This window comes from Nannospalax galili, unplaced genomic scaffold (assembly GCF_000622305.1).
Source record: "Nannospalax galili isolate Female #2095 unplaced genomic scaffold, S.galili_v1.0 scaffold1941, whole genome shotgun sequence".
NCBI lineage: Eukaryota > Metazoa > Chordata > Mammalia > Rodentia > Spalacidae > Nannospalax > Nannospalax galili.
In genome coordinates this window covers 336,135-361,254 of record NW_008344179.1, presented here as the reverse complement: position 1 = coordinate 361,254, position 25,120 = coordinate 336,135, and the positions used below count along the sequence as shown (strand labels likewise).

Below are 25,120 nucleotides of genomic sequence, written 5' to 3'. Positions count from 1 at the left end.
TCCACCTGCCTCTGCCTCCCGAGTGCTGGGATTAAAGGTGTGCGCCACCGCGCCAGGCTTCAGGAATATTTTTTTTAAATAACATTAAGCAACATTCAATAAAAGTCAATGCCAAGTTTTGGTGACTTTTAATAGCTTAAAAAAGGAAAATAAGATGGGTGTGGTGGTGCGCACCTTTAATCCCAGGACTCGGGAGGCAGAGGCAGGCAGATCTCTGTGAGTTCAAGGCCAGCCTGGTCTACATAGTGAGTTCCAGGACAGCTGGGGCTACAGGGAGACCCTGTCTCAAAAAGACCAAAAAAAAAAAAGGAAAATAAAAGAGGATCTTTATCATTGACAAAATGACAAAGACTGACTTAAAGCTACTTAAGTCTCATACTGAATGATAAAAATTGTAAGGTTTCCTTCCAGTTTCTATTGTCTTTAGAGCCAAGACATTTTTTTTTAAGTAAAGAATGGGCATATTCAGATATCTAAGAGGGCAATAGGACTTTGGCCTTCTAGGATAAGCAGTTCTGGGCTAAAGTCATTCTCATTCAGTTAGGGGCTATGTGTTACAAAGCTAAACCTGCCTGACCTGACTTGTGTGCCTACACAAAGACAAGCCGCCATAACTCTGTGTTGAGGCATATCTTTAGAGATAGGCTTATGGACCATTGTTTATTTTTGGGTTTTAGACTAAATTTTTTCAGTGAATATCTGCTGCCTGTATGTGTGTGTAGGTGCACATGCGTATGGAGACCAGACATTAATGTCTGATGTCTTCCTTAATTGCTTTCTACCTTATTTTTTGAGACAGAGTCTCTCACTGACCCTGGAGCTCACCTAGCCCAGTACTTTAGCTGGCCAGGGATTTGCCTGTCTCTGCCTCCCCCCAGCACTGAGGTCACAGGCATGCACTGCCACACCAGCTGTTTATGTGGCTGCTGGGGATTGGAACTCAAGTCCTCATGCTTGTGCTACAAGATCTTTACCCATTTAGCCATTTCCCCAGCCCCATGTTTAAGTTTTATAGTTTAAAAAACGTCTAAAAGGCAGCAGAGGCAACTTGGCAGCTAAGCATATGGCCTCTGCCATCTGAGCAGCATCCAGCCTCACCAGTGGAGCGCCTCTGTGGCCATGGTGGAAGTGGAACCTCAGCCACTTTCCTGGGGAGGCTTCCAGGCCGCTGCACCTTGGAGCTTTCACCAAACAGATGACTCATGGGCTGGATTCACTTTTAACCAAGTTGAGTTCTCAGTTGCCCCTGGAACTCATTAATCCACAGGGGCTCTTTGGCCTCCATCATGACCAGGGCCTGATGAGGCTTAGCCCAAAAGGCCACTGCTAGGAAAAGAAGTTTGTTTTCCTACCTCCTCCCCTGCTGTTGGCCATCCTTCCCATATAGGTTCTGGCTACCTGGGTGATGATTTCCAACAGTCAGTACCTGGCCAGCACTGTCCGGCCAACTCGCCCAGACCTGAATTCCCACATCCATATTCTTCCTGTGTACAATGAAAAAATGTTTGCCTTCATGGCTTGTGTCGGTTCCATTTGGGAAGTGCTTCAGTTTGCAAAGCCCGACCTCGCATCTTTGGAGAGCACTTCAGCGGTTGGCTGGCAGGCAGCCACCTTGTGGGGAAGGCAGTCTCTACTTGGAATTATTATTGGAACTATGTTAGTCCCCATGTCACAGATGAAGACACAGAGGCTGAAAAATCAAGTGACTTGACCCAAATCATGTGGCCTGGGAGTGGTAGAGTCTGAGTATCTATGATGGCCAACCTTCCTGGAGAATATGCCATCTGTTCTCACACACCTGTGTGGTACATGGTCTCCTTGAGGAATTTGTATTAGGGATTAATATGACAGAAGCAACATTCTCTGGAGTAGCTGTCTACCCCTGTGCATGTTGGAGACTGGGCAGTGGGGACAGGAAATAGGGTGTGTGTGTAAAGGAACCATCCTCCCTCACACTGAGCCAGTGAGCAGCTGCCAGGTCAGGACAGCCAGAAGAGGGCTTGCACAACCCAGGGACATGGAAGGACTCTTATTGAAGTGAGGAGCCCTCTATGTCAAGGGCTTGGCTGGGAAAGGCAAACACACTGCCTCGAACTGGGGTGAGTTGTTGGGGCTCCCAGAAGAAAGGCAAGAGAGGAAGTCTGTGTAAGGGGAAGGTCTGTATGCAGTTGACCACTGGGCAACCAGGTTTTCCACCTCAGTGCTGCTGGCTCTCAGCACAGCTGCCCTCTTTTTGAGGGACACTTCCTACTCCAAGAACAGCTGCTTTATCCTTCAGGTAGTCATTAGGGGTGAGACATGTTCATCCTTGCCAGTTGTAACTTAATAGCCTTCATGACCAGCCACCTAAGGCTGTGACACAGATGAGGAGGGACTGGGAGGACTGTGGCAACTTGCTGAGGGACATGAGAAGGCACTGGGCCCATCCCTGTGCCTGAGGAGGTACAGGAAGAACTCAGGGGCTCTTGGCAAGGCAGCCTGTTGAGAGAGAGCCAGATGCCAGGGAAGCCAAGGGTCTCTGTTGCTGCTATTGCAGCAAGGCAGTCCTGGTGTCCAAAGTGATAGACATGGAAGTGGTGAGAGCCAGGCTCAGACTCTGACACACAGAACCCAGTCCATCTGAGAATGGCATCATGGTGGGCCAGGGCAAGTGCCAAAGAGGCCTGTGTCATAGGGACAAGGGGGTCATGGATGAACATCAAGAACCCAAGTGTTCCCTTCTTTCAAACTGATATATATTTATCATCTCACTTGACCAAGGAAAGCATCCACCCATAAAAATAATTCAAAACACTGAAAAAAAAATGCAGAGACACCAATGTTAACTTCCCACTCTGTGTTAGCTTTTGGGTTCGTGGTCCACCTGCACATGCTCAGTACAGGCTAGATCATCATATGCAGGCTCTGTGATAGCTCTTTCTCCTGCTGAGCACAGATGCTTTCCAGTTTGATCCTGGGTCTCCACTTCGGTTCCTCAGTGAGCTCTTTTTGATCTGGGGGACTCCTTGTCCCCATGTGTGTTTTCCCACTTTGTTTTTGCACCTACCACCATCTCTTGCTCAGAGCTGGGAGGAGCTGAGGCATAGGAACAGAGTGATTCTGTCTTCTTAAATGGGCCCTTGCTGAGGTCACCTGAAGAGATGCTGAGGGCAAGAAGCAGGCCTACATTTCCGTGAAGGGCTGGCTTTGGGTTGGCCCTCTCATTGCAAGACCCAGACCCGATCTGTACAAGGCGACCCTAGGCTCCACTCAGCCTCTGCAGCAGACGTCCTGTTCTGATGGGGTATTCAGCACATCTGTGGCTAGGGAGAGGTCAGCCCCTATCAGGGCTGCTCTGTGGGGGCCCTCGCTCTCACAGGTCTCTCCTGCAGTTCTCAAGCATCATTATTGTTAATCTTTTTCTTAAAGAGATTCCCTTCGAATGGTATACACTTCTGTCCCTGATTCTAGGGGCCAGAGGGACAGACAGGTCAATGTGAGAGCTCTTGACTGTTGTGCTGGAGACCGTGGTTCAGTCACCACAGAAACAAAACTGAAAACCAAAACAAAGTCAAGAGCTCTGGCTCCACATCCAGCTTACACACAGACAGAAAGCAGTAAAGCATCACCTCCATGTTTTTGAACTGATAACATTTAAAGCAGAAACAAGAAAAAGACGGTCAATGAAACTGTTCCATTTCTGACGGCAAAACGATCAAAGTTTACCATTTCTGTTACGACACTCTTGAATGAGGCGGGCACTTCATCTAACTTGACCCCAGGGGCAGTCTACAGGGATAGAAACCCATCAGCAAAGAGCAAGTGTCACATCAACGCTTGCCAGGCCTAGAAGGTTCTGGAACATGCAAGCTAGTGCTGAGAGCTGGAAGGGGGTCTTAAGGTTCTAGAGAGTGACGTGGATACTCCATCTGGGCAAGAGATGGTTCAGTGGGTAAGAGCACTTGCTATGCAAGCATGAGGACCTGAGTTTGAATCCCAGTATCCACGTAAAAAGCTACTTCTGGGTGTGTGCATCAACAAGCGCCGTGCTATAGGAGGCTGAGACAGGAGGATTGCTGCAGCTTGCTGGCCCTCAACCTAATTCCAGGTTCAATGAAAGAATCTGCCTCAAAGAAATAAGGTGTGGCATGATGGAGGAAGACACCTGATGTCCTCCTCTGGCCTCCATGAGCAAGAGTGTGCACATCCAGGGTTGGAGAGATGACTCCACGTTTAAGAGCACTGGTTGCTCTTGCTGAAGACCCAGGTTCAATTCCCAGCATCCACATCACAGCTAACAACAGTCCATAAATCTAGTTCCAGGGGATTTGACACCCTCTTCTGACCTCTGTGGGCATTGCATACACAAGGTACACCTACATACATGCAGGCAGAACACTTACATAAAATAAAAACAAATAAAAAAATTTAAGTGTATACATCACACATGTGCATATAACACACACACACACACACACATAGAATATTCTGTCTCCCCTGCCCTCCTCAGGAAAATCCCCTCATCGTCTTCCAGTCCTCTCTCACAGTATTCACAGTATTTGCTCAAAGGCCCTGCTGGCTGAGGGGGAAAACAGATAAGGACAGTGAGCGATCCTTAGCTCACCTATCCCCATTCCAGGACCCAGTAGGTCTAGCCCTTACCATCCCATTCAGGCCTCTTTGCTGTTGGGCTCAACTTATAAATGAAGTTCAAGACTAGAGCCTGCTCTCAATGTACCGTGGGCAATGGTGAATCCTCAGGGATGTGTACATGTGTGGGGTCCTGGAGGCTCTGGTTCTCATGTACCTGACTGAGGGGTCTCCTTCACAGTGCTGACATGCCTTGGCCTGGTGACAATCCCAAGAGCTTCTTCTGTGACAGTAGAGCCTCAAGCCCTCAGGTGGCCACAGATGACCCCTCAAGCTTGGAGGGGACTTCATCTCACGCTGCTTCCTCCTAAGCCACAGCTATGTGTCCTATCAGCATGTTCTTAATGGGAACACAGATGTTTTGATGTCTTTAGGTCTCTGAGAGACCAGAGAGCACTTTCCAATGTGTGCCTGCTAGCCAAGGCTCGAAGCCCTCACGATTGAGTCATGGCAAGATTCATGAATGTTCTTTCTCCAGAGCCTTTGTTTTAGACCAAGTCCAGGGGTGTAACTCCTCCACTCAACACCCACTCGCAAGAGCAGAGAAAGTAGGCAATGTTGGTAAGTTGGAGAATTCCTTGCAAGCAATAGAAACTCTATATAAGCCACGCATTTAATATCTAATGTGTTTAGTATACAAGATATATTTGTTTAATATATAAGATAACATATATACACATTTGATGTATATTATATATAGATATAAATATAATCACATTCCTACACATGCACTCAAAGGAGAGAGAGAGAGACACACACACACAAAAAAGAGAGAGAGAGAGAGAGAGAGAGAGAGAGAGAGAGAGAGAGAGAGAGAGAGAAAGTCATGTGATTGGTGGGGCAGGCTGGAGACTCAGGAAAGACTCTGTTACACCTCAAATTCAGAGGCAATCTGGAAGTAGAATTCCTGACTTTGGTGGGTAGGGAGCTCAGTCTTTTGTTTGGGGCCCATCCACATTATGGAGATTAACTTCTTTACTAAGGCCATGGACAGAAATGTTAATCACATCTAAATAATACTTTCCTAGCAGCATATAGGGACAGGCTGGCTTAACTGAGTTGACACAAAGTTCATCACCACAGGCCTCCGGCTGGAGTCTCCTTTTGGGGCTTTGAGCCTCAGGACATTCTGAGGTTCTTTATGTGCTGTGTGGTGGTGCCAGGTTGGAGCAGACACATGGAATGCAAGTGCTTGACCTCCAAGCCACACTCACAGCTTGCATTCTTAATTAGTTGACTATCTGTGATTTTATATTTACATCCAATCTTCCTTTTTTGTTTTCTAAAACGTCATGGAAGTCTGGGGCTTTATTTTATTTTATCTTTTAATAGTGTCTCCCTAGTGCCCACCTGGAACTCACTAGATAGAGCAGGCTGGATCTCACAGAGATCTGCCTGCCTCTGCCTCTAGAGGGCTCGGATTTAAAGCCATGTGCCACCACGCCTGGCATTAAAACATCATGGAAGTATAACTGTGGCTTGTTTCTCTCACTGCTCAGTAAGCTATGCTACAGCAGGAGCTGGGCTAGCCCCATCTTTCTCTCCCTGACATGTGCTAAGCACTACTCACCGACCTGCTCTTCAATGTATTTTTCCCCTTAATATACCCCATGAGATGGGGGCATCTATTGCCACCACTATTCAGAGAAAGAAACTGAGTCACAAAGGGTAGGAACTTGCCCCAGCTTACCCAACTAAGAAGAAGCTGAGCAGGTCATATACCAACCATGGGAGTCTTACCACCTGGGCCCTGCTGCACAGCAGTACCTGTCCTGTTTGGCAGGTTAGGGTCTCAGGCTGTGGTTAGTGACTTGCATTCTTTGCGTAAAGTGAGAGAAAAGAGTCTTGGGTGATATTAGCATGGTCAGGTGACACCAGCATGTCAGTATGTTTGTACACTATAGTATAAATGGCTGATGTAGTGCTTCTTTGCAACCTTCCTTCCTTCCTTTTGTCCCTCTAATTCTACAGATACCTTTTCCCCTCCTTCAACTCAGTCTGGGAGTCATGGAGTCACTCCATGCTCTCAGCTCCTGGGAGACATATGAGGCCCTCTGGATGGTGTACCCAGTTGACTTCCATCCCTCTGCAGCCTAGAAGAGGAGAAGGAGGGGCTGGTGGTGCTCTTCCTCCCTCTGTGTAGGTTTAGAAGCCACTTAACCTCCACAGAGAGGAATATCTAGATCAATGTTCAACCAGATGGCAAGGGTGGGGCCAAGCATGGTCTGGGCCCTCTTGGACCCCTTCCAGTCATCCCACCATTCCCCCACCTTCTGGCCTTTGTTAAACTCCTGTCATGCTGGCCTTAGCCCTTGGCAGCCTAGCCCAAAGGCAGGCTCCAGGGGTCTCATGTCCTACCCAACTGCTCCCTTTGGAGTTTCTGGAGACATTTTCTTAGGTTACGTAGATAAAAATGGTGGCTTTAAGCTGGGCATTGTAGTGCACGCCTGTAGTCCCAGCACTTAGGAAGCAGAGGCAGGTGGATCTCTGTGAGTTCAAGGCCGGCCCGGTCTACATAGTGAGTTCCAGGACAGCTGGGGCTACAGGGAGACCCTGCTTCAAAAAGACAAAAAAAAAAATGGTGGCTTTGAGTGCTATCAAATTATGGGTGCTATTTTTCCTTAATAAATACATGTGTCATAGCCAAGTATGGTAGTGAATACCTATAATCCCAGTTCCCGGGAGGCAGAAGCAGGAGGATGGCTTCTAGTTTGAGGCTAGCCTGATCTACATAGTGAGTTCCAATCCAGCCAGGGTTGCATAATAAGATTCTGTCTCAAAAAACAAAACAAAAGTGGCATGTCCCCAGGGGGTTACTGAGAAGCATAGAAAATTCTGGAAGGGAATGTGAATGTGAAGGGATGTGAAAATTCAAAACCATTTCAGGGATCAATCCTTTATCCCCAGAGCCCCAAGTCTGCACAAGGCCAGGGAAGGTTGGTGGAAATTCAACCTCGCCATCACTCTTAAGGATCAAGAGAATGAGAGGCTTGATGTACTGGAACACCCCTGCAATCCCAGCAAGCAGGGGGCTGAGGCAGGAGGATCACAGGTCCAAGCCAGCCTGGGCTACAAATAACACATCTCATAAAAAAGGGTCATGGCCAGCACAGTCAGGTCTCTGCCTGAGCAATGACACTCCCTATGGGACAACTGGCAGAAAGGTGAATCTGAGTGGGTATGTAAGGGCAGGAACAGTGCCCAGACAGTGGAGGAAGTGGTGTCACAGATGTCTGGCTTGGTCTTGCTCAGAACCAAATCTGGTGTCCAGCATGCTAGCACAGGGGACCTCAGTTCCTGAGGTACAGGGTCCAGGCCACTCCAGCAGCCACTGTAATGGCCATCCACATCTCTTCCCCAGCTGGCCAGGACGAAGTTCAATGCTCACTCCCATTTCCAGCCCTGGGAACAAGGAGGCCTCTTCTTCCCTGCAGTCAGGCTGCCCTTGAAGGGGCATGAGTGTCATTTCAGAATGTGTCAAGGAGGCTGCCAGCCCTGGCCTCAAACCCTGCCCCCTACGGACACAGGTGCTCTGGAGGGAAGAGCACTGAGTCAGGATGAGGGAGCGTCTATGAAAATGACCACAGTCCACCCATGCCATCTTCAGAGACCTGGTGGCTTCTCATCAAGAGGGAAGTCATTTCACACACTACACTCACTTGTCCTGACACACATCTGGGCTGGCTTTGGGACTGGCCTTGGCCAACAGCAGGTAGTGGAAGCGATGCACCAGTTTAGTTGAGTTTCGTGGCTGGGTCCCTAGAAGCCTGTGTTCCTCTGCCCAGTCTCAACCCTCCACCTCTCCCACCCTTGTTAGAGAAGCCCCAGGTGGCCTCCTAGAACCTCCCTCAGATGAGATCCCTAGACTACCCCACCAGCTGACTCACCTGCTGACCCCAGAGAATAAGCAAGACCTGCCTTGAGTGACAGGGCAGCCCGCTGAGCCAAGGACAGGGTCTTGAGGTCGGTCCCATTAAGAATTGGTTTTCTCTGGGAAGTCAGCAGGCCTTGAGTCTGGGGAGAGAGCACATGTAGCCAGCTTTCCTCTTCCCTCTTCTCCTTTGGCCTTGCTCCTGACTAAAGGATTCAGCGGCCACCTGCTTGGCCACACCAAAACCCCACTGTCCACCTGGGAGCAATGATGCCATGGTTGACAGCTTTAAAGTTTCACTCTAACTGGCCAATGTGCAGAGAACAAGAGGCTGTATAGTGCTTATCCCTGAATAGGACACCTGTTTCAAACATCTGCCTCCCAAGGCTCAGGGATCATTGCAGAAGAGCGGGCAGGGAAAGATTGTAAGAGTCAGAGGTTGTGGATGATCACAAGGAAACAGAGTTTTCCAGACAGCTGGTCAGTTACACATATGAACTCACAGCAATGGTGACAGCATGCAGAAGTTCAAACCAGACAAAAATCCCACCATAAACATGGGGAAGTGGGTAAGAAATCCCAACCTAAACTAAGAAACTTTTGCTAACTGATCAGGCTTCTGAGAGGGGAGGTTGGGACTCTTGGTAGGTTAGCCAGGCCCCAGTGGACGGACCCATACTGAAGGAAATTTGGGAACACAAATCAGACTCTATAGGTCGTATTATATAACAGAATACATTAAATTGCTCAGGGAGTAGTAAAGGAGGGGATCTAAATATCATCAAATTATATGGTATGAAAATCACAAAATTTAATAATTTTTTTAAAAAAAGTTTTCACTATAGAGAAGGACGAAGCCCAAGGAGCCATGGAGTCTGACTAGCTAAACCACTCTGGGATAAAAATCATTTTCCTAAGAATGGGTTCAAAAAAGCAGGGGAGTAAGTCAAGAAGGAGGAGGCTAGACCTCAAAAATGCTCAGGAGAGCAGGGAGGCTCCATGCCCAAGTCTCTGGGTCAGCAAACAGGGCAATAAGCTCAACGAGACCAAAGTAGAGGCTGGAAAGCCCAGGGCTCTGGAGAGCAGTCTTGGCTGAAGGGCTAACAGGGAAAGAGTGCTAGGAAGCAATCATGACCCTCTTCATGACGGACAGACTTGGCTGAAGGAAACATGCCAGGAAACTCCCAAAGTTACACAAGACAGGAAGTTGATCACAGGAGACCACTGGGACCTGTGGTGACCCACGGGACAAAGTGCCCAGCTATGGTGATATGGCGGGTGGTTTAGACCTGTGGAGTGGCCTCCAGGGTATTCCAAGTAGCTGCCTCAAAAGAGAGGTGTTATGGGTTAATTTGATTGAGGGTCTTGCTGTGGAACCCAGGCTGGCCTCAAACCGCACATCCTCCTGCCTCAGCCTCCCAGTTGAGATTACAGGCCTGTGCCACCATGCCAATTACTCAATTTCTTGAAAGAAACAAACTAAAGTGTGGAAAGGGAGAACAACACTGAACCTGAATGGTTGTGTGTATTAGGAAATTGAATTTGTAGATAAGGTCTTCTTGATGATGAAACCTTGTCAGTACTTAACATAATCCAATCCCTCCTTCCCCAGCCTCCAGGGCTTCATCTGCAAATACTACCACAATTTTCAAGAACTGACACCAATTCTACCCAGTGCCTTCAAGACACTAAAGAAAAACTACAGGACTGGGTCAAATGAAGCAGAAAAGTATGTGACAAAATTCAGCATCTGTTCCTGGTAAGTACTCTGACACAATAGGTGAGATGAAGCAGCTCTTCAGACACACAAAAGATGACACAAGAACCTCCAGCCAGTGCCTACTCCATGCTGGACGGTGGGATACTTTCTGGCGTCCCTTCTCCTGTGAACTAGCACTGGACGTTCTATAAATAAATGTCATACAGAGGAGAGTGAAGGGAATGAAAGACTACAAAAAAGAATATTTGCAATAAGTGAGTTCCACACACTCCCAAGATACAAAGTTTACACAAAATTCATTGCATTTCTATGTACTAGAAAAGCACCATTTGAATATTATGCATTCTTGTGGTGTGCATGTGTGCTTGCACCTGTGTGGGCATATGTGTGTGCATGTGCACATGCATGTGGAAGTCTGGGGTTGACACTGGTGTTTTCTTTAATCACTCTCCACCCTATATATCGAGGCAGGTCTCTCTCTGAATCTGGGAACTGCTGTTTTGGCCAGTCTGGCTAGTCAGCTTGCTCCAGGGAGTCTCCTGTCTCTGCCTCTCACAAGCTGGGGTCACAGGTAGCCCACCATGTCCACCCAGCATATATGTGGATCCTAAGGATTCAAACTCCAGTCCTCACACTTGCAGAGCAAGTACTTTACCGGTTGAGCTATCTCCCCAGCCCCATTTAAAATTCTTTAAATGACTCAAAAATGTAAAAGAAAAGACATTTTTAAAAGAAGCTACAACTGAGAAAGCATTTTTAATTCACTTGTACTTAGAATCTGTAAAAGAACATTCCAAACTGAATCCATTTCAAAAATGGTCAACCCAGGCATGGAAACACGATTGCAGTCCCAGCTACTGGGGAGACTGGAGCTAGAGGATCACTTGAGTCTACAAGCTGGAGATCAGCCTGGGCAACACAGGGACTCCCATCTCAAAGGAACAATCAAAACAAAAAAGAGGATGGCTTGAATGGGCACTTCGCCCAGTCAAGCATAGGACAACCAGCACAGGAAAAACACCCCACATCATTAGTCATCAGGAAAACAGAAGTCTAAACCATAAGGAGATCCCCCTATACACCTATGGGAATGATTTGTGGGGAGGGAGGGGAGGAGGGATTCAATTATGTTAAGTACTGACAAGGAAGTAGGTAGCTGGTGAGACCCATCAACTGTGAAATAGAGTTTGGAAGTTTCTTGCAATATCAAACACCCATTTTTCCATTTGATCCAGCAATTCACTCTCACATATTCATACAAGAGAAATGAAAAGTCACACTAACATAAAAAGCTGTATGCAGATTTAAATTTTTTAAAAAGTTTAATTCAGGGGCTGGAGAGATGGCTCAGGGATTGAGAGCACTGACTGCTCTTACAGAGGACTCGGGTTCGATTCCCAGCACCCACATGGTGGCTACGAACCGTCCTTAACTCCAGTTCCAGGAGAATCTGAAGCCCTCTTCTGACCTCTGCAGCATTGCACAACATGGGTGCACTCACATACATGCAGGCAACACACTCATACACATAAAATAAAAATAATAAATATTTTTTAAAATTTTTAAATTCATTTATTTTTATATTATGATGAGTATTTTGCCTGCATGTATGCAATGCCTGTGGAGGTCAGAAGAGGGTATCAGAACCCTTAGAACTGGAGCTACAGATGCTTGTTAGCTATCATGTGGAACCAACCCCCAGTCCCCAACAACAGCAGCCAGTGCTCTCAACTGCTGAGCTACCTCTCCAGTCCCAGATTTTTGTATGCTTATTTATTTGTGTATGGAAGCACATGCCACCACACATGTGGAGGTCATCCAGCTTTTTATGTGTGTTCCAGGGATGGAACTCAGATCATAAGGCTTACATGCCAAGCACTTTTACTTGCTGAGCCTTTGCCCTGGCCCTGCAAGTGTTTTTAGAGAAGCTCACTCATGGTTGCTAAAACCTAGGAATGACACCATGGATGTTCAGTGGATGAACTGATAATCTGTAGTTTAACTCTACACACTGGGACAATATTTGGTGCTACAAAGGCACAGCTGTACTGCACCAGGTTAAAGAGACCAACAGAAAGGCCGTGTGCTCTTCGTTTTGTTTATGGCACATCAGTGCTGTGCTATGGTGCTGTAGATAAGATCAGATCAATATTGCAGGGCTGCCATGTGTAGTTCTGAGGGTCTGTGTCCTGACTGCATGAGGGTTCCCATGTACAGAACACACTTCTATAGTTAAAAACATGGAAATATACACTACAATTACTAGGTTTTACTTAATTGTAAAAAAAAAAAAAAAAAAAAAGTACCACGGCTGGGGAGATGCTCAGTGGTTAAGAGCACTGGCTGATCTTGCAGAGGACCTAGGTTTGAACCCCAGCACCCACATGGTAGCTAACAACCATCCATAACTCCAGTTCCAGGGGATCAAATGCCTTTTCTATCTTCTGCTGGCACTGCATGACATGGGGGCACTTATATACATGCAAGAAATACATGTATACACATAAAATATAAATAATAAATAAAATATTTTTAAGAAAATGTACCAAAAAAGCCTAATGGTAGCATTTGGAGTGCTAAGATCTCTGATGATACAGAGGTTTGCGGAGGATGAGGGAAATCATACAACACTCTGCAGGCTCAGTGGAGGCTGGGAGCCTACACTTGTTGATCCTCAGGGACCTGTGGGTGATCGGGTGACACATGGGGGCTCTACAATCCTCCTGTTTGCTTTCCCAGTGGCACTGATTCTCTTCCAGTTAGAAGACCCGAGACTGAGCATAGTGTTAAGAAAACCCTCGTGCACAGTGCTTTGCCTTTCCTTCTCTACAATCACTTGCTGTCTATCAACTGGTCACAAAACACCTGTAAAATGACTCAGGACAAATGTGTTGACAAGAGTAACACAGCAGAATGTCACAGAGCAGAAGAGAAAGATGATACTGCCCAGACCCTCAGGACCACTGCTTCAGGTGATACCGGCCCAGACCGGCAGCATCACTGCTCCAGGTGATACTTTCCAGACCCACAGCATCACTGCTGCAGACATGGCAGAAAGCCAGGTCTCACCACCCTGTAACACATGCACCTAGCTGGACAGACATATCTACTGTCACACAACCATGATTTCACACATATGCACACACCATAATGCACAGTCACATGCTCCAACATATGTACATGTATATACTCAACATCACATTCACAGATACATACCATAACACTCATAAATCTTGACAAACACACACACATACATACCCACATCATATATAGTGCAACCACATATTAACACATTGATACACAGCAGTAAACACACTATACTCACATCATACATAACCATGCATTGATATATACACACAGTAACATAGTACATTTACACACACATGCTCACATATCCTGATGCATATACACACACATACACTTGTATCACATACAGGGCAATCATGAATTCACATAGACACATGTGTTCACAGTAATACAGACACACTGACACACCCACACAGATACTCATAATGTTACTCTGAGATGTCATCTAAGACAACAAGGTGAGAACATTACAGGCAAACAGAGGAACCCCAGACAGGGTTCCTCCAGAGGAGTGCCCACTGCCTCCACCTAGAGGTCCTTGGGCCTTTGCTGGTGAAGTCCCTTCCATCCCATCCTATCTCCTCCATGCAAAGAGATGATCTGTGGGTCAAGTTCCTTCTTAGCACTTGTCAGCCAGTCTCACTGTTAGGTTCGAGAGTCCTGGGGCTCAGTGTCAGGTGCACTCCAGGCACACTCTGTCACTTAAGGTCCTCATGAGTCCCCTCCTGCATCTGCTGTGAATTCCTCTGACCCCAGCCCTCCCCCTGGGTTGTAACTGTCTCCACCAAGTGACTGAAAGATGGGATTGCCCTGGGTCTCAGGCATCCTCTCTGTCAGAACCACTAGGGATCCTAGCCCGAGATGCAGGAGGACCAACCAAATCAGAGCTGCTGGAGTGAGGCTGGCATCAGGACTTCTAGAAGCTCCTCAGATCATGTGATATGCAACCAAGATCTGCCCAGAGGCTGCCTATCACTGGCAAATGGTGACGTGTTCTATTCCAATGCACGTCAGGAGACCATAATAGGAAAAGAGATGCAGGGAGGGCATTCGTGGAGAGCAGGGGTCTGGAAAGCCTTTGCAAAGAGGTCCTTATGGGAGCAGAGATCTGAAGGTGAGAAGGAATGAGGTAATGCTCCAGCATGTATGGCTGCCAGAGACCTCCCTATGGTTTACCCCTCAGGCTTACCCAGCCTGGGGCTGGAAGGGCTGGGAGCCCCAACCATGTGCTTTCACCAGAACTTTGAAATGAATATCTATGGTTGATCTTATTGCTCCCTTTGATCTCACATGCAACAGGTGTTTTGCAAGTAAAGAAGACACAGTGAAGAGGTAGAGCTGAGGAAGCCTAGACAGAGCAGGGCTAACTGGGTCCTGTTCTCTCAGGAACATAAACAAGCTGGGGCAAGCTCACTGCTGCCTCTGCAGAAGATGCACCAGTTACCGTGCTCTCACTGTTTTCCCCATAACCTCCCATGGCAGGCGCCTGCTTCATTCCAGAGGGTCTGCTTAGATCACAAGATGGCTGGTCTCCCACATCCAGGGCAGAGGAGCCAGTTTGAGGGTGTATCTTCTGTGCTTCTGGACTTTGGCTTGGGGTGCAGGTTGGTTTGGTTTTGTAATCTGCAAACCTAGGGAGATCCCGCTGCTCTTGTGGGTGGGTTCTCTGCAGCTCAGACTGGGCCTCTGCCATTTGGCCGCTGAGTGGCTTCCTGTGACGCCCACTTGCTACCTTTTACACTAACATCACCAGGTCTGATCTAAAACAAATTCTCTGGGCCTGGAAACTCTTGTTGCACCCGAGGGAGTTTCTAGGTGACCCAGGACAGGCTTACCTGTGCCCAAGAATTTATAGACAAGGATCAGCAGGCAAAAGCTCAACCAGAGGTTGAATTTATACCACTTCTGACTGTATGACCTGATATAAGTCACAACCTCTCCGTGTCTCCATTCTTTCACTTGTAAAATGGGAACAACCATGGTGCCACTTTACATGGTTGCTCTGAGAAATAAGCACCTTGAAGAAGACCAGCAAGGATGCTGACTCTCCGGAGGGATGCTGACCCTCAGGATCCTGGGATGCTGACTCTCAGGAGGAATGCTGACCCTCAGGATCCTGGGATGCTGACTCTCAGGAGGGATGCTGACCCTCAGGATCCTGGGATGCTGACTCTCAGGAGGAATGCCGACTCTCCAAAGGGATGCCGACTCTCAGGATCCTAGAATGCTGACCTCCTCAACAGGGATGCTGACCCTCAGGAGGGATGCTGATCCTCAGCAATGAGATGCTGACCCTCAGGAGGGGTGCAGACTCTTAGCCAGCTCCCAGCTTCCCTCTATATCCGGCTGCTGTTTTTGCAGCTGTTGGCATGGTTGTAGTGGCTGGCTGATTTCCACTCTGCCAGTTTCCTCACAGAGGTAAGGAGACTCTGGCTGCCAGAGCTAGTCTGATGCATGGTGATTCTGAACTTGGCAATTTCAAGTTCATTAAATGCGTTTTTTCCCCCCCTACAGTCTTAATTTTAAAAATCAGTTCCTAATGGCTAAGGTAAGAAATGAATCTGATTAAACAAATAAATCCAGTGGGACTCAGACACATATAAGTGACAAAGAGGGAGGGAGGGAACAAGGGAGAGAGAGAGAGAGAGAGAGAGAGAGAGAGAGAGAGAGAGAGAGAGAGTGTAAACAGTCTACTGCCTGTATATGTGTACAAGGCAGTGTAGTCCAGGCCTTGGAAGCTCAGGATGTGGGATGCGACCTACTTAGAATCCCCTGGGTCACCTCTTCCTGGAAATGGGACAAACTCCTAAAAAGGTCTGTGGATGGTTAATGTGCGGGGTGGGAAGGATGTTTCAGTTAGAAAAGTAAGCGCTGAAGGTTTGGAGGACAGAGACATTCTCTAGCATTCTCTAGCCTAATTTGGTGGCCAGGTGTTTCCATAGAGCCCCACAAAAGTCCAATGTCTCAGAAATCCCGGGACCACTTTGACCTCCCGGAGATTCCCACGCCGAGCTGTTCTTCCTAGCTGAAACTGCGGCAGCAGCCTGGTCCGCCCAGGCGCCTGGCATCTGCGGTGACAGAAAGGGACCCCACTCTCTTCTCGGAAAACGGAAACCTAGTCCAAGATTTCTCTCTCAACCCCAGCATCCGAGTGGAACGTGGCAAGCCCTGGACTCGACAATGCAAGCCGGACAAGAGAGAGCGGCTGCGGGAACACTGACCTGGAAAGCCCGCGCGCAGGGGCCGGCGAGGAGCAGCAGGAGGAGGAGCGCGCGCGGAGCGCAGGGCCCCATCTTGAGGATCGCAGCCTCGCTGCCCGAAACTTGGAGGTCACTGTGCGCCTCGCCTGCCCCTCTGGTCCGTGCGATGCGCAGCGCCGGGCTGGGATGAGAGTCGCCTCGCCCCGCGCGCAGCCCCAGAGCTGTCTCCGGTCCAGGTGCGCGGCGCGCGGGTTCCGGGAGCTCCGCCAGCCACCAGCGTCCACAGCCGCCCGCAAGATGCAGTCGGGGAGAGGCGGGGAGGAGGCGCCAGCCCCTTGGCCGAGGCCGAGGGAGGAGGGGCTGCCGGGCTAGGAATGCGCCTGGGAGCACGCCCAAGCCGCGGCTCCCGGAGGACGCCGGGCGCGACGCCGACCGCTGCGCGGGCATCCTCGGCAACCTCGCGGGGAAGGGCAGCAGATGCCCAACCTGGAATGCTCAACTGGTCTCGGTCCCCTTTTTCCAGCAGGAGCAACAAGTAGCGGATTGGTGAGCCTAACCTAGGTCTGCCCTATCTCAAAGCCCACACACGGGCAACCTTCCTCCAGGACAGGCAGAGGACAGGGCTAGTGTGGACAAGGTTGGAAGACTGTGCATCAAGTTATGGATGGAGGTTGAGTAACTGAATCTGGCGGTGGTAAAAGCACACAACCAAAAATTAATTCAAAACCAAGTGTATTATACCTGAGGTACTTCTGGTACCGTCTCAGATGCTGTCAGGGTTTCCTGAGCACAGCGCAGGTGTCTCTGATGGAAACACCAGGGACACCGCGGCTTGAATTTCAGGCTAGGTCATGAATTGAAGCATTCTTACTGTGCACACTCAGTTTTCTGCACTTACAGACACATAATGATTTAATTATAGGAAACAAAGACTTTTAATATTTCCCATTAGTCCTCAGCACGTATAAATTTAGTATGGTTTATTGAGGCAGAGTGTTTGATTTTAAAAATCATTTAAGGGGGGGCTGGAGAGATGGTTCAGCGGTTAAAAGCACTGGCTGTTCTTGCAGAGGACCCAGGTTCGATTCCCAGCACCCACATGGCAGCTAACAAGTGTCCGAAACTCCAGCTCCAGGGGATTCGAAGGCCTCTTCTGTCTTTCGTGGGCATTGCACGACACGGGTGCACTTACCTACATGCAGGCACTACACGCATACACATAAAATAAAAATAAATAATAAATTTTAAAAAAGCTTTTTTGGTCTTTTTGAGACAGGGTCTCTCTGTAGCCCCAGCTGTCCTGGAACTCACTATGTAGACCAGGCTGGCCTTGAACTCACAGAGATCCTCCTCCCTCTGCCTCCCGAGTGCTGGGATTAAAGGCGTGGGCCACCACACCTGGCTCAATAAATAAAATATTTTAAAAAATCGTTTAAGGGTCTGAGAAGATGGCTCAAGCCTGCTGCCCAAGCATGAGGACCTGAGTTTGGATCTCCAGCAACCATGGAAAAGCAGGAGTCTGTAACCCCTTCGCTGTGCGTGGGGGCAGGGCAGGAGGATCCCAGGAATTTGCTGGCCAGCCAGCCAAGCCAATCAGGAAGCTACAGTTCAGTGAGAAACGCAGAAAATAAGGTGAAGGAAATGGAGAAAGATAACAGACATGGGCCCCTAGCCTTTTCACCCGCACATGCACACACACACATGCACCTGGACATGTATATACAAACGTGCACATGCATATACCACAAATACAAATAAAAATTTGAAAATCAAAAATAGTTAAAGTTGCTGACTAACGTTTCATAAAAAAAAAAATTCAATGAATTTTGCATTAGGACAGAATTTCCAACCACTTCTGAATTGGTCTTGAATGTATTTCTACCAGTTGGTACTATATGTTTCTGTGAAGGGGTGTGCTCAGTGTGGACAATTATAAAAATCAAAATATCAATCATGTTGGGAAAAAAATTTTTTTGGTCTTTTTGAGATATGGTCTCCCTATAGGCCCAGCTGGCCTGGAACTCACTATGTAGACCAGGCTGGCCTCGAATTCACAGAGATGCACCTGCCCCTGCCTCCCAAGTGCTGGGATTAAAGGCCTATGCCACCATGCTCAGCTTGGGAAAATGTTGAAGATGTTCCTTATCCTTCAGTCTCAAATATTCAGCCAAGATTTAATTCTTTGTGTAAAAATAAACAAGTACACCCATCTCTTTGGAATCCATATTTGCTTTCATCTTTAATAAATGGTAAAATTATAGACTAAGTCACCCATTGGATGATTGGTGGTTTTAAAAATTAGTGCTATGAGGGGTTTAAGCACACACATGCCCAGTGACTAAGAATCTACAGCCTTCCTCCTAATTTACAGTCTGCTTCCCACAGAGGAAAAGAAGCATAGTTTGAGGTGAGGGCTTGTTACACAACCTTGCTAAGGTCTAGTTAGACAACAGCCCCAGGATAGATAGGCATGCACAGTTGAAGTCCCTGCACATGGGTGAACCAGAGACCTCAAACCTCTACTCCCTGGAAAGTATTATTTAATTCTCACTGGATGGAAGTTTCCTGAAGGCATTGCTGCAGATGTAAGGGAAAACACCAGGTCTTATGAAGGCCTGGATCTGGTTTATTCTGGTCCACTACTCACTTGGAGCTCACTCCAATCATAAAGGATGAAGTTCAGAAGGCCACAGCCTCAGATCCGTAGTTGCTTTCCAGTGGAAGCAGGAAAGGCAAGTTAGGGTTCTCCGTTGGCCCATTGGGACTGCTACAACAAAATGCCATAGACTAGTCAGCTTATAAATAATAGAAATGTATTCCTCCTATTTCTGGAGGTTAGACATTCAAGATCAAGGTACTGCCAGACTTGGTGTCTGGCGACAGCTGTTTACTTCTTGCTTCATCCTCATTGGGGGAATAGGCAGGCAAGCTCTAGGGGCCTCTTTTGTAAGAACACCATAGTAATCCCATTCAGAGTCTCCTCCCCAAGGCCACACCTCCTAATGCTACCACCCTGAGGGTGTGAAAATATGACCATAGCCAGTTCCCTGGAAAGCATGGGGCATGGGGCATGGGGCAAGCTCACCACCCAGGCACTGACTAGCCAGCAAGTCCCACTGAACTGTTCCCTGGAGCTCCCTGTTCATAGCAGCAGAGCAAGGTTCGTGTCGTCGTGTTTTGAATATCTTGAAGAGAGATCCAGTCAGAACACTGCTTATCTGGGTCCAGGTGGAGAGGAAGGGGCAGCAGCCAAACTCGGGTAGCCCATGGAGATGGTGGTTTTCTGTGACAGTCTCCAGTGTGTCTGCTGTCGAGGAGAGCCAGCACCCCCTTCCTGCCTGTGCTTGCCTCCTATGAATGAAAGGCTTCATTCTGGTTGGAGTGGGTGTTTATTTTGAGTTTTAGCCCACCCCATATTTACATGGCAACCTCCTCTGGAAAACCAAGTGCTCTTAGCCTGTTCTGGTTGCATGTTGGACAGCAGACATTGGGCAGATGTGAGCAAGCCCTTTTTCTTTTACCCTTTCCTCAGAGTCATAAAACTAAAACAGACTCAGTTTCACAGAGGAAGAAAACAAAGCAAGGTATGATGGTTAATCCCCATTGTCAACTTGATTGGATTTGGAATCACCTAGGAGACACACCTCTAGACAAGTCTATGAGGGTGTTTCCAGAGAGGTTTAATTGAGGAGGGAAAACCCATTTGAATGTGGTGGCACTATCCAATAGCCTGGGGTCCTGGACTGAATAAAAACAGAGAAAGAAGAAGCCAGATGAACTCTGGCATTCCCTCCCTTCTTCACTTGCTGTTCCTCTGGGATGTGAAGTGTCACAGCCACAAACGCCTGCTGCTGGAAGCCACCTGCCACTGTGCCTTTTCCAACAACTGGACTTTATTTCCTCAAACCAGGAGCCCCAACAAACCCTTCCTTCTGTTACTTCTTGTCAAGTGTTTGGTCACAGAAATGAGGCAAGTAACTAATACTGCAGGGTTAGGTGTTGAGCCCTCTCAGTGTCCCCTCTTAGAGGAGTGCTTTCAGGACACACCGCCCTTGACTTAATGCCCTCTTCTTTTTTTTTTTTTTTTGGTCTTTTTGAGACAGGGTCTCCCTATGGCCCCAGCTGTCCTGGAACTCACTATGTAGACCAGGCTGGCCTTGAACTCACAGAGATCTGCCTGCTTCTGCCTCCCAAGTGCTAGGATTAAAGGCGTGTGCCACCATGCCTGGCTTCCCCTCTTCATTTTTAAGGGGACCACTCCTTACATTGAACCACAAGATTTTAGGAATTTGCAACATAGATGCTTCTGGGTATGAGGTTTTTTTGTTGTTATTGTTGCTGTTGCTGGCTTGTTTTTCTAATGTTTCTAAAATTCAACTTGCTTAATTTTTTTTGAGGGGCTGGAGAAATGGCTTAGCGGTTTACAGCACTGGCTGCTCTTATAGAGGACCTGGGTTTGCTTTCCAGCACTCAACATGGCAGCTGACAACCATCTATAACTCCATTTCCAGGGTATCTGATGCCCTCTTCTGGCCTCCACAGGCATTGCATGGCATGGATGCACTTACATACATGCAGGCAATACATACATACACATAAAATAAAAATAATAAAATATTTCGCTGACATGCATGTAAGTACACCACATGCATACAGTGTTTTTGGAGGCCAAAAGAGGGCATCAGATTCCCTGGAACTGGAGTTACAGATGATTGTGAGCCACCATGAGGGTACTGGGAACTGAACCCAGGTTCTCTGAAAGAACAATCACTGAGCCATCTCTCCAGCCCCAATTTTTGCTTTTTGTGGTTATTTGCTAATTTCCACTTGTGACCTTTTTGCCTTATGGCCATCTCCCCTTAGTGCTCAGGGCTGATCTGAATTAACCTTCTGAGGTCTGGCTGCCCCTTCTCTGTCTTCAGCTACCTTGGGTCTGCAGTAACCAAAGCAGATGCCCCTCAAACAGAACCTGTCAAAACCGCCTAAAAAGCCGATGACTGTGAACAGAAGCTCTACCTTTAAGGCTCTGAAACCTCACCCCCAGCTCAATAAGATGGACCTATCAGCAATTTCCTATTGTTTTTAAGAAAGTATTCTTGGATACTGGAAGATTGGTTTAATAGGGGTCTAAACATCTAAAGAAAATGATTTTAGGGCCACTGAGATGACTCAACAGGTAAAGGCACTTGCCACCTGAGTTCGATCTCTGCAGTTCTCATGGAAAAATGAGAAAACCAACTCCCCACAGGTTGTCCTCTGATCTTCACACGAGTGCCGTGGGGCATATGTGTACATATGTGCATGTATGTATACACACAAAAATAAATAGATGTAATTCTCTTTTTTTTTTTTTTTTTTTTTGGTTTTTTTTTGAGACAGAGTCTTCCTGTAACCTCAGCTGGCCTGGAGCTCAGTATGTAAACTAGGCTGGCCTTGAACTCACAGAAATCTGCCTGCCTCTGCCTCCCAAGTGCTGGGATTAAAGGTGCCCTACACCACGCTCCCTCCCTGTGTGGGTTCCTGGGCTTCTCCTTATCCATCTATGACCCATTCGCAGCTCCATATCTGTCTGTGGCTGTAAATGTCATCAGCCTTTAATAAGCTCTTCAAGGGGTCCCAGAGCAAAACCTGGCATGTTACCCTGACCCAGGACAACAGGGTGGGAGGAGGGGGATCACTCAGCAGAAAAGCCATGACTTCATCCAATTCATTCATTATGTAAATATTTATCAAATGCCTGCTCCAGGCCTGGCCTTGTGCCAGGCACTAAATCACACTCACACATTATATCTGGAACATTGGTCAACAGGCCATTCAGCCCTACACAGAACATTGAAGATATTGTCTGCCTGTGCATGACATCAGGACAGACAAAAGCTGTTCTCCACTCCCTGAAAACCATTTCCCATCTTAAGATGAAAGCCTTTAAAAAACTAGGCATCATTGTGCCATAATTAAAGACCAAGTATCAGTTAATGCCTACCAAGAGGAGACTTTGAAAGTCCACAAATGCCATCTCACATGAAGTCCAAATGCCTGTGGAAGGCCAGTGGGTGAATGATGTAGCACCTGAAGTCAGACATGTCTAGGCCAAACCTCACCCCCTGCATCTGCCAATGGGGACTTGTAAACTCTCCAACTCTTCACAGGCCTCTCTTTCATCCTTTATATAATGAGAATAAAAGCATTAATCAGTTATTGTGAAATGCTAAGTAATAAAGAGCACGATATGGTGCTTGGCATAAAGTGGATACTCAGTTAAAAGGATGCTGCTTACACTGACTGATGGTCCTTCAGGCACAGACAATACAAGGAGGAAACCAACATTACTTGGGCACATGTCACAAGCCAATCCCTCTCCTAGAAACTTTGAATGTGTTCTCATTTAACCCTCAAGACAGTGGGGTAGGCCATTATTCCCACTTCACAGACTGGGAAACTGAAATTTACAGTGCTTTAGTATATTATTAAACATTAAACTGAAGGTTTTGCTTTGTTTTGTTTTGTTTTTAATTTTTAATAACTACATGATTAGAAGAAGCATTTCACAACAGATTTAACATATTCAGTAACATACTCCAGAGCAAGAGTACATCTTTTTCACAAGTGGGTACAAGTTTCTAGGTTCATAGTTAAGTTAATACAGTTATACAATATTAAACTCAGTATAAGCCCTGTAAGACATAAAATTGAATGAGTTTTTAACCTTTAAAAAAGATCTCCATTTCATTTTAGAGTATATTATTCCCTGCAGAAAGACTCATTGTTTTTGCTACTAACACTGAGATGTTGGCGCATGCGTCTCTAATCTGTATGTATCTGATCATTACTAGTCATAATCGGTTGCACTTGGATCCTTGGCGCCTGTGTATGTCTATAAAGTCATTGGGTAGATTTCAGTGGTAATGTTTATCACCTCTACTAATTAACAACATAAATTTCCATGCTTCCTCCTCAAATATAATACATTTTTTAATTTTTGTTGATCTTTTTTTGTGGGTATGTGTATATCACATAGAATATCCCAGACCATCTTATTCAGCTATACACCCACTTCCCAGATGGCACCCTCCCATAGCCTCCCTCCCTCCAACTAGAGCCCTTATACTCTGATATCCCTGCTACTCTCTGCTGTGTTGTCGGTACCCCAGCCATTCCCCACTACTTGTCCATCTGGTGAATCGAGTCAGCCTATCAAGAGGTCTTTCTTTTAGGAAGGTCAGCTGTTCCTCATCTAGCAGCAATCAGTTGTCAATATTCGTTTAGATAAGATTGGGGTCTGCTGTTCATTTTCCTAGTTCTATGCTGGGTTACTATCTGGGAGTTCCTTTGGCCACCCTGGCCAACAAATCAAAAGAACGTATCTCCTATCTGGCATTGTTGCTCGTTATGTAGCCTTGAGCTATGGATATGGACTCTTAAAAAATTATATTGGCCCCTTTAATCTTTGGTTATACTTTCCTTTTGGGTGTTTAAGGCCATACAGTTGGCCCAAATAAACCAATTTATTTTTACTCTTAAGGTCGTTTGAGGATCTGTTCCTCAGGGGTCACATGAGCTTGGGAGGAGCCCCTGGCTCCTTTCTTTTACCAGTTCCGCCTATGTGAAGATAAGTCAAAGCTCAGTCAACCTGCGCGACCGTGGTTGGCTTCGCTTGGAAGCATGGAGGAAATGATTCCTCTGTGTTGACCCTCCTCTTTGTAGACTGGACACTGGTTCAAGTCCATCTGGTGGGGTCTCCTTGGCCTCTTTGATCAAGAGGACAGGTGACCCACCACAATTAGAGGACATTTTGAGAGATGCTCATAGTCCCCTGGACCTAGTTGATCTAGGAGGGCAAGGATCAAAAACTGTCCTTTATGTCCCTCTGGCCAAATTATTATAGGCCTCAAAGTATGTCTGTTAAACATCCAAGAAGGTTAGTTCCACCAGTCTGGTGCATTTAATTACTGTGAGTCATATAGATAAATCTTGGGCAAAGACCAATTGTTCTCAGGTAAAGCTTACCTAGACATATATTTCTTGATCTGCTATGTATAATTTGTCAGTAGGTTGTAGGAGTAATATGGTTCCCTCTGGTTTTTAGAACTAGCTGGGCATTATTTATCTCTCACATTGTCTCACCCGTCCATCACGGCTTCCCCACTTAAGGTGCCCCCACTTCCCCCCTTTCTCCCTTACTAATACCCTTCTCCTATGGTCCTATCTCTCTTGAGCTCCATCTTTCCCTTTATCCCCTAGGTTCCTTGTATACCCTTCCCCCCCCTTAAACTAACCCAATTTTTATCCATATCTCCCTTATTAAGGCCTGTTTCCTACTGTTCTTCTCTTTCAGGTCCTTTCTTTTCCTTTACCTCCCTGTTTGCTTTCCATTATCCTGTTTCCTATAGTTATGTCTAGATACATACTCACTTATTAGGGTTTGGTTCTAGGATCCACATATGAGGGAGAATATATGTCAATTTTTTTCTGAGTCTGTGTTACTTCACTTAATATAACAGTTTCTAGTTCCATCCATTTACCTATAAATTTCATGTCTTTACTGCTGAGTAAAAATCCATCATATAAATGAACCATATTTTCATTCCATTTGACCACTTGTCAGTTGAGGGA

At 46.9% G+C, this 25,120-nt stretch overlaps 1 protein-coding gene across 1 annotated transcript in view; it reads right to left on the bottom strand.

Moving 5' to 3' along the window:
- The window catches only part of Fbln7 (fibulin 7), a 46,708-nt gene extending 29,891 nt beyond the window's left edge, over positions 1 to 16,817 (bottom strand). Inside the window, exon 1 of the mRNA XM_008840356.3 lies at positions 16,529 to 16,817. Within this exon, the coding sequence (XP_008838578.1) occupies positions 16,529 to 16,600 (72 nt within the window). The 5' untranslated portion in view covers positions 16,601 to 16,817. The remainder of the gene's footprint in view (positions 1 to 16,528) is intronic.
- Positions 16,818 to 25,120: the final 8,303 nt, after the last annotated feature.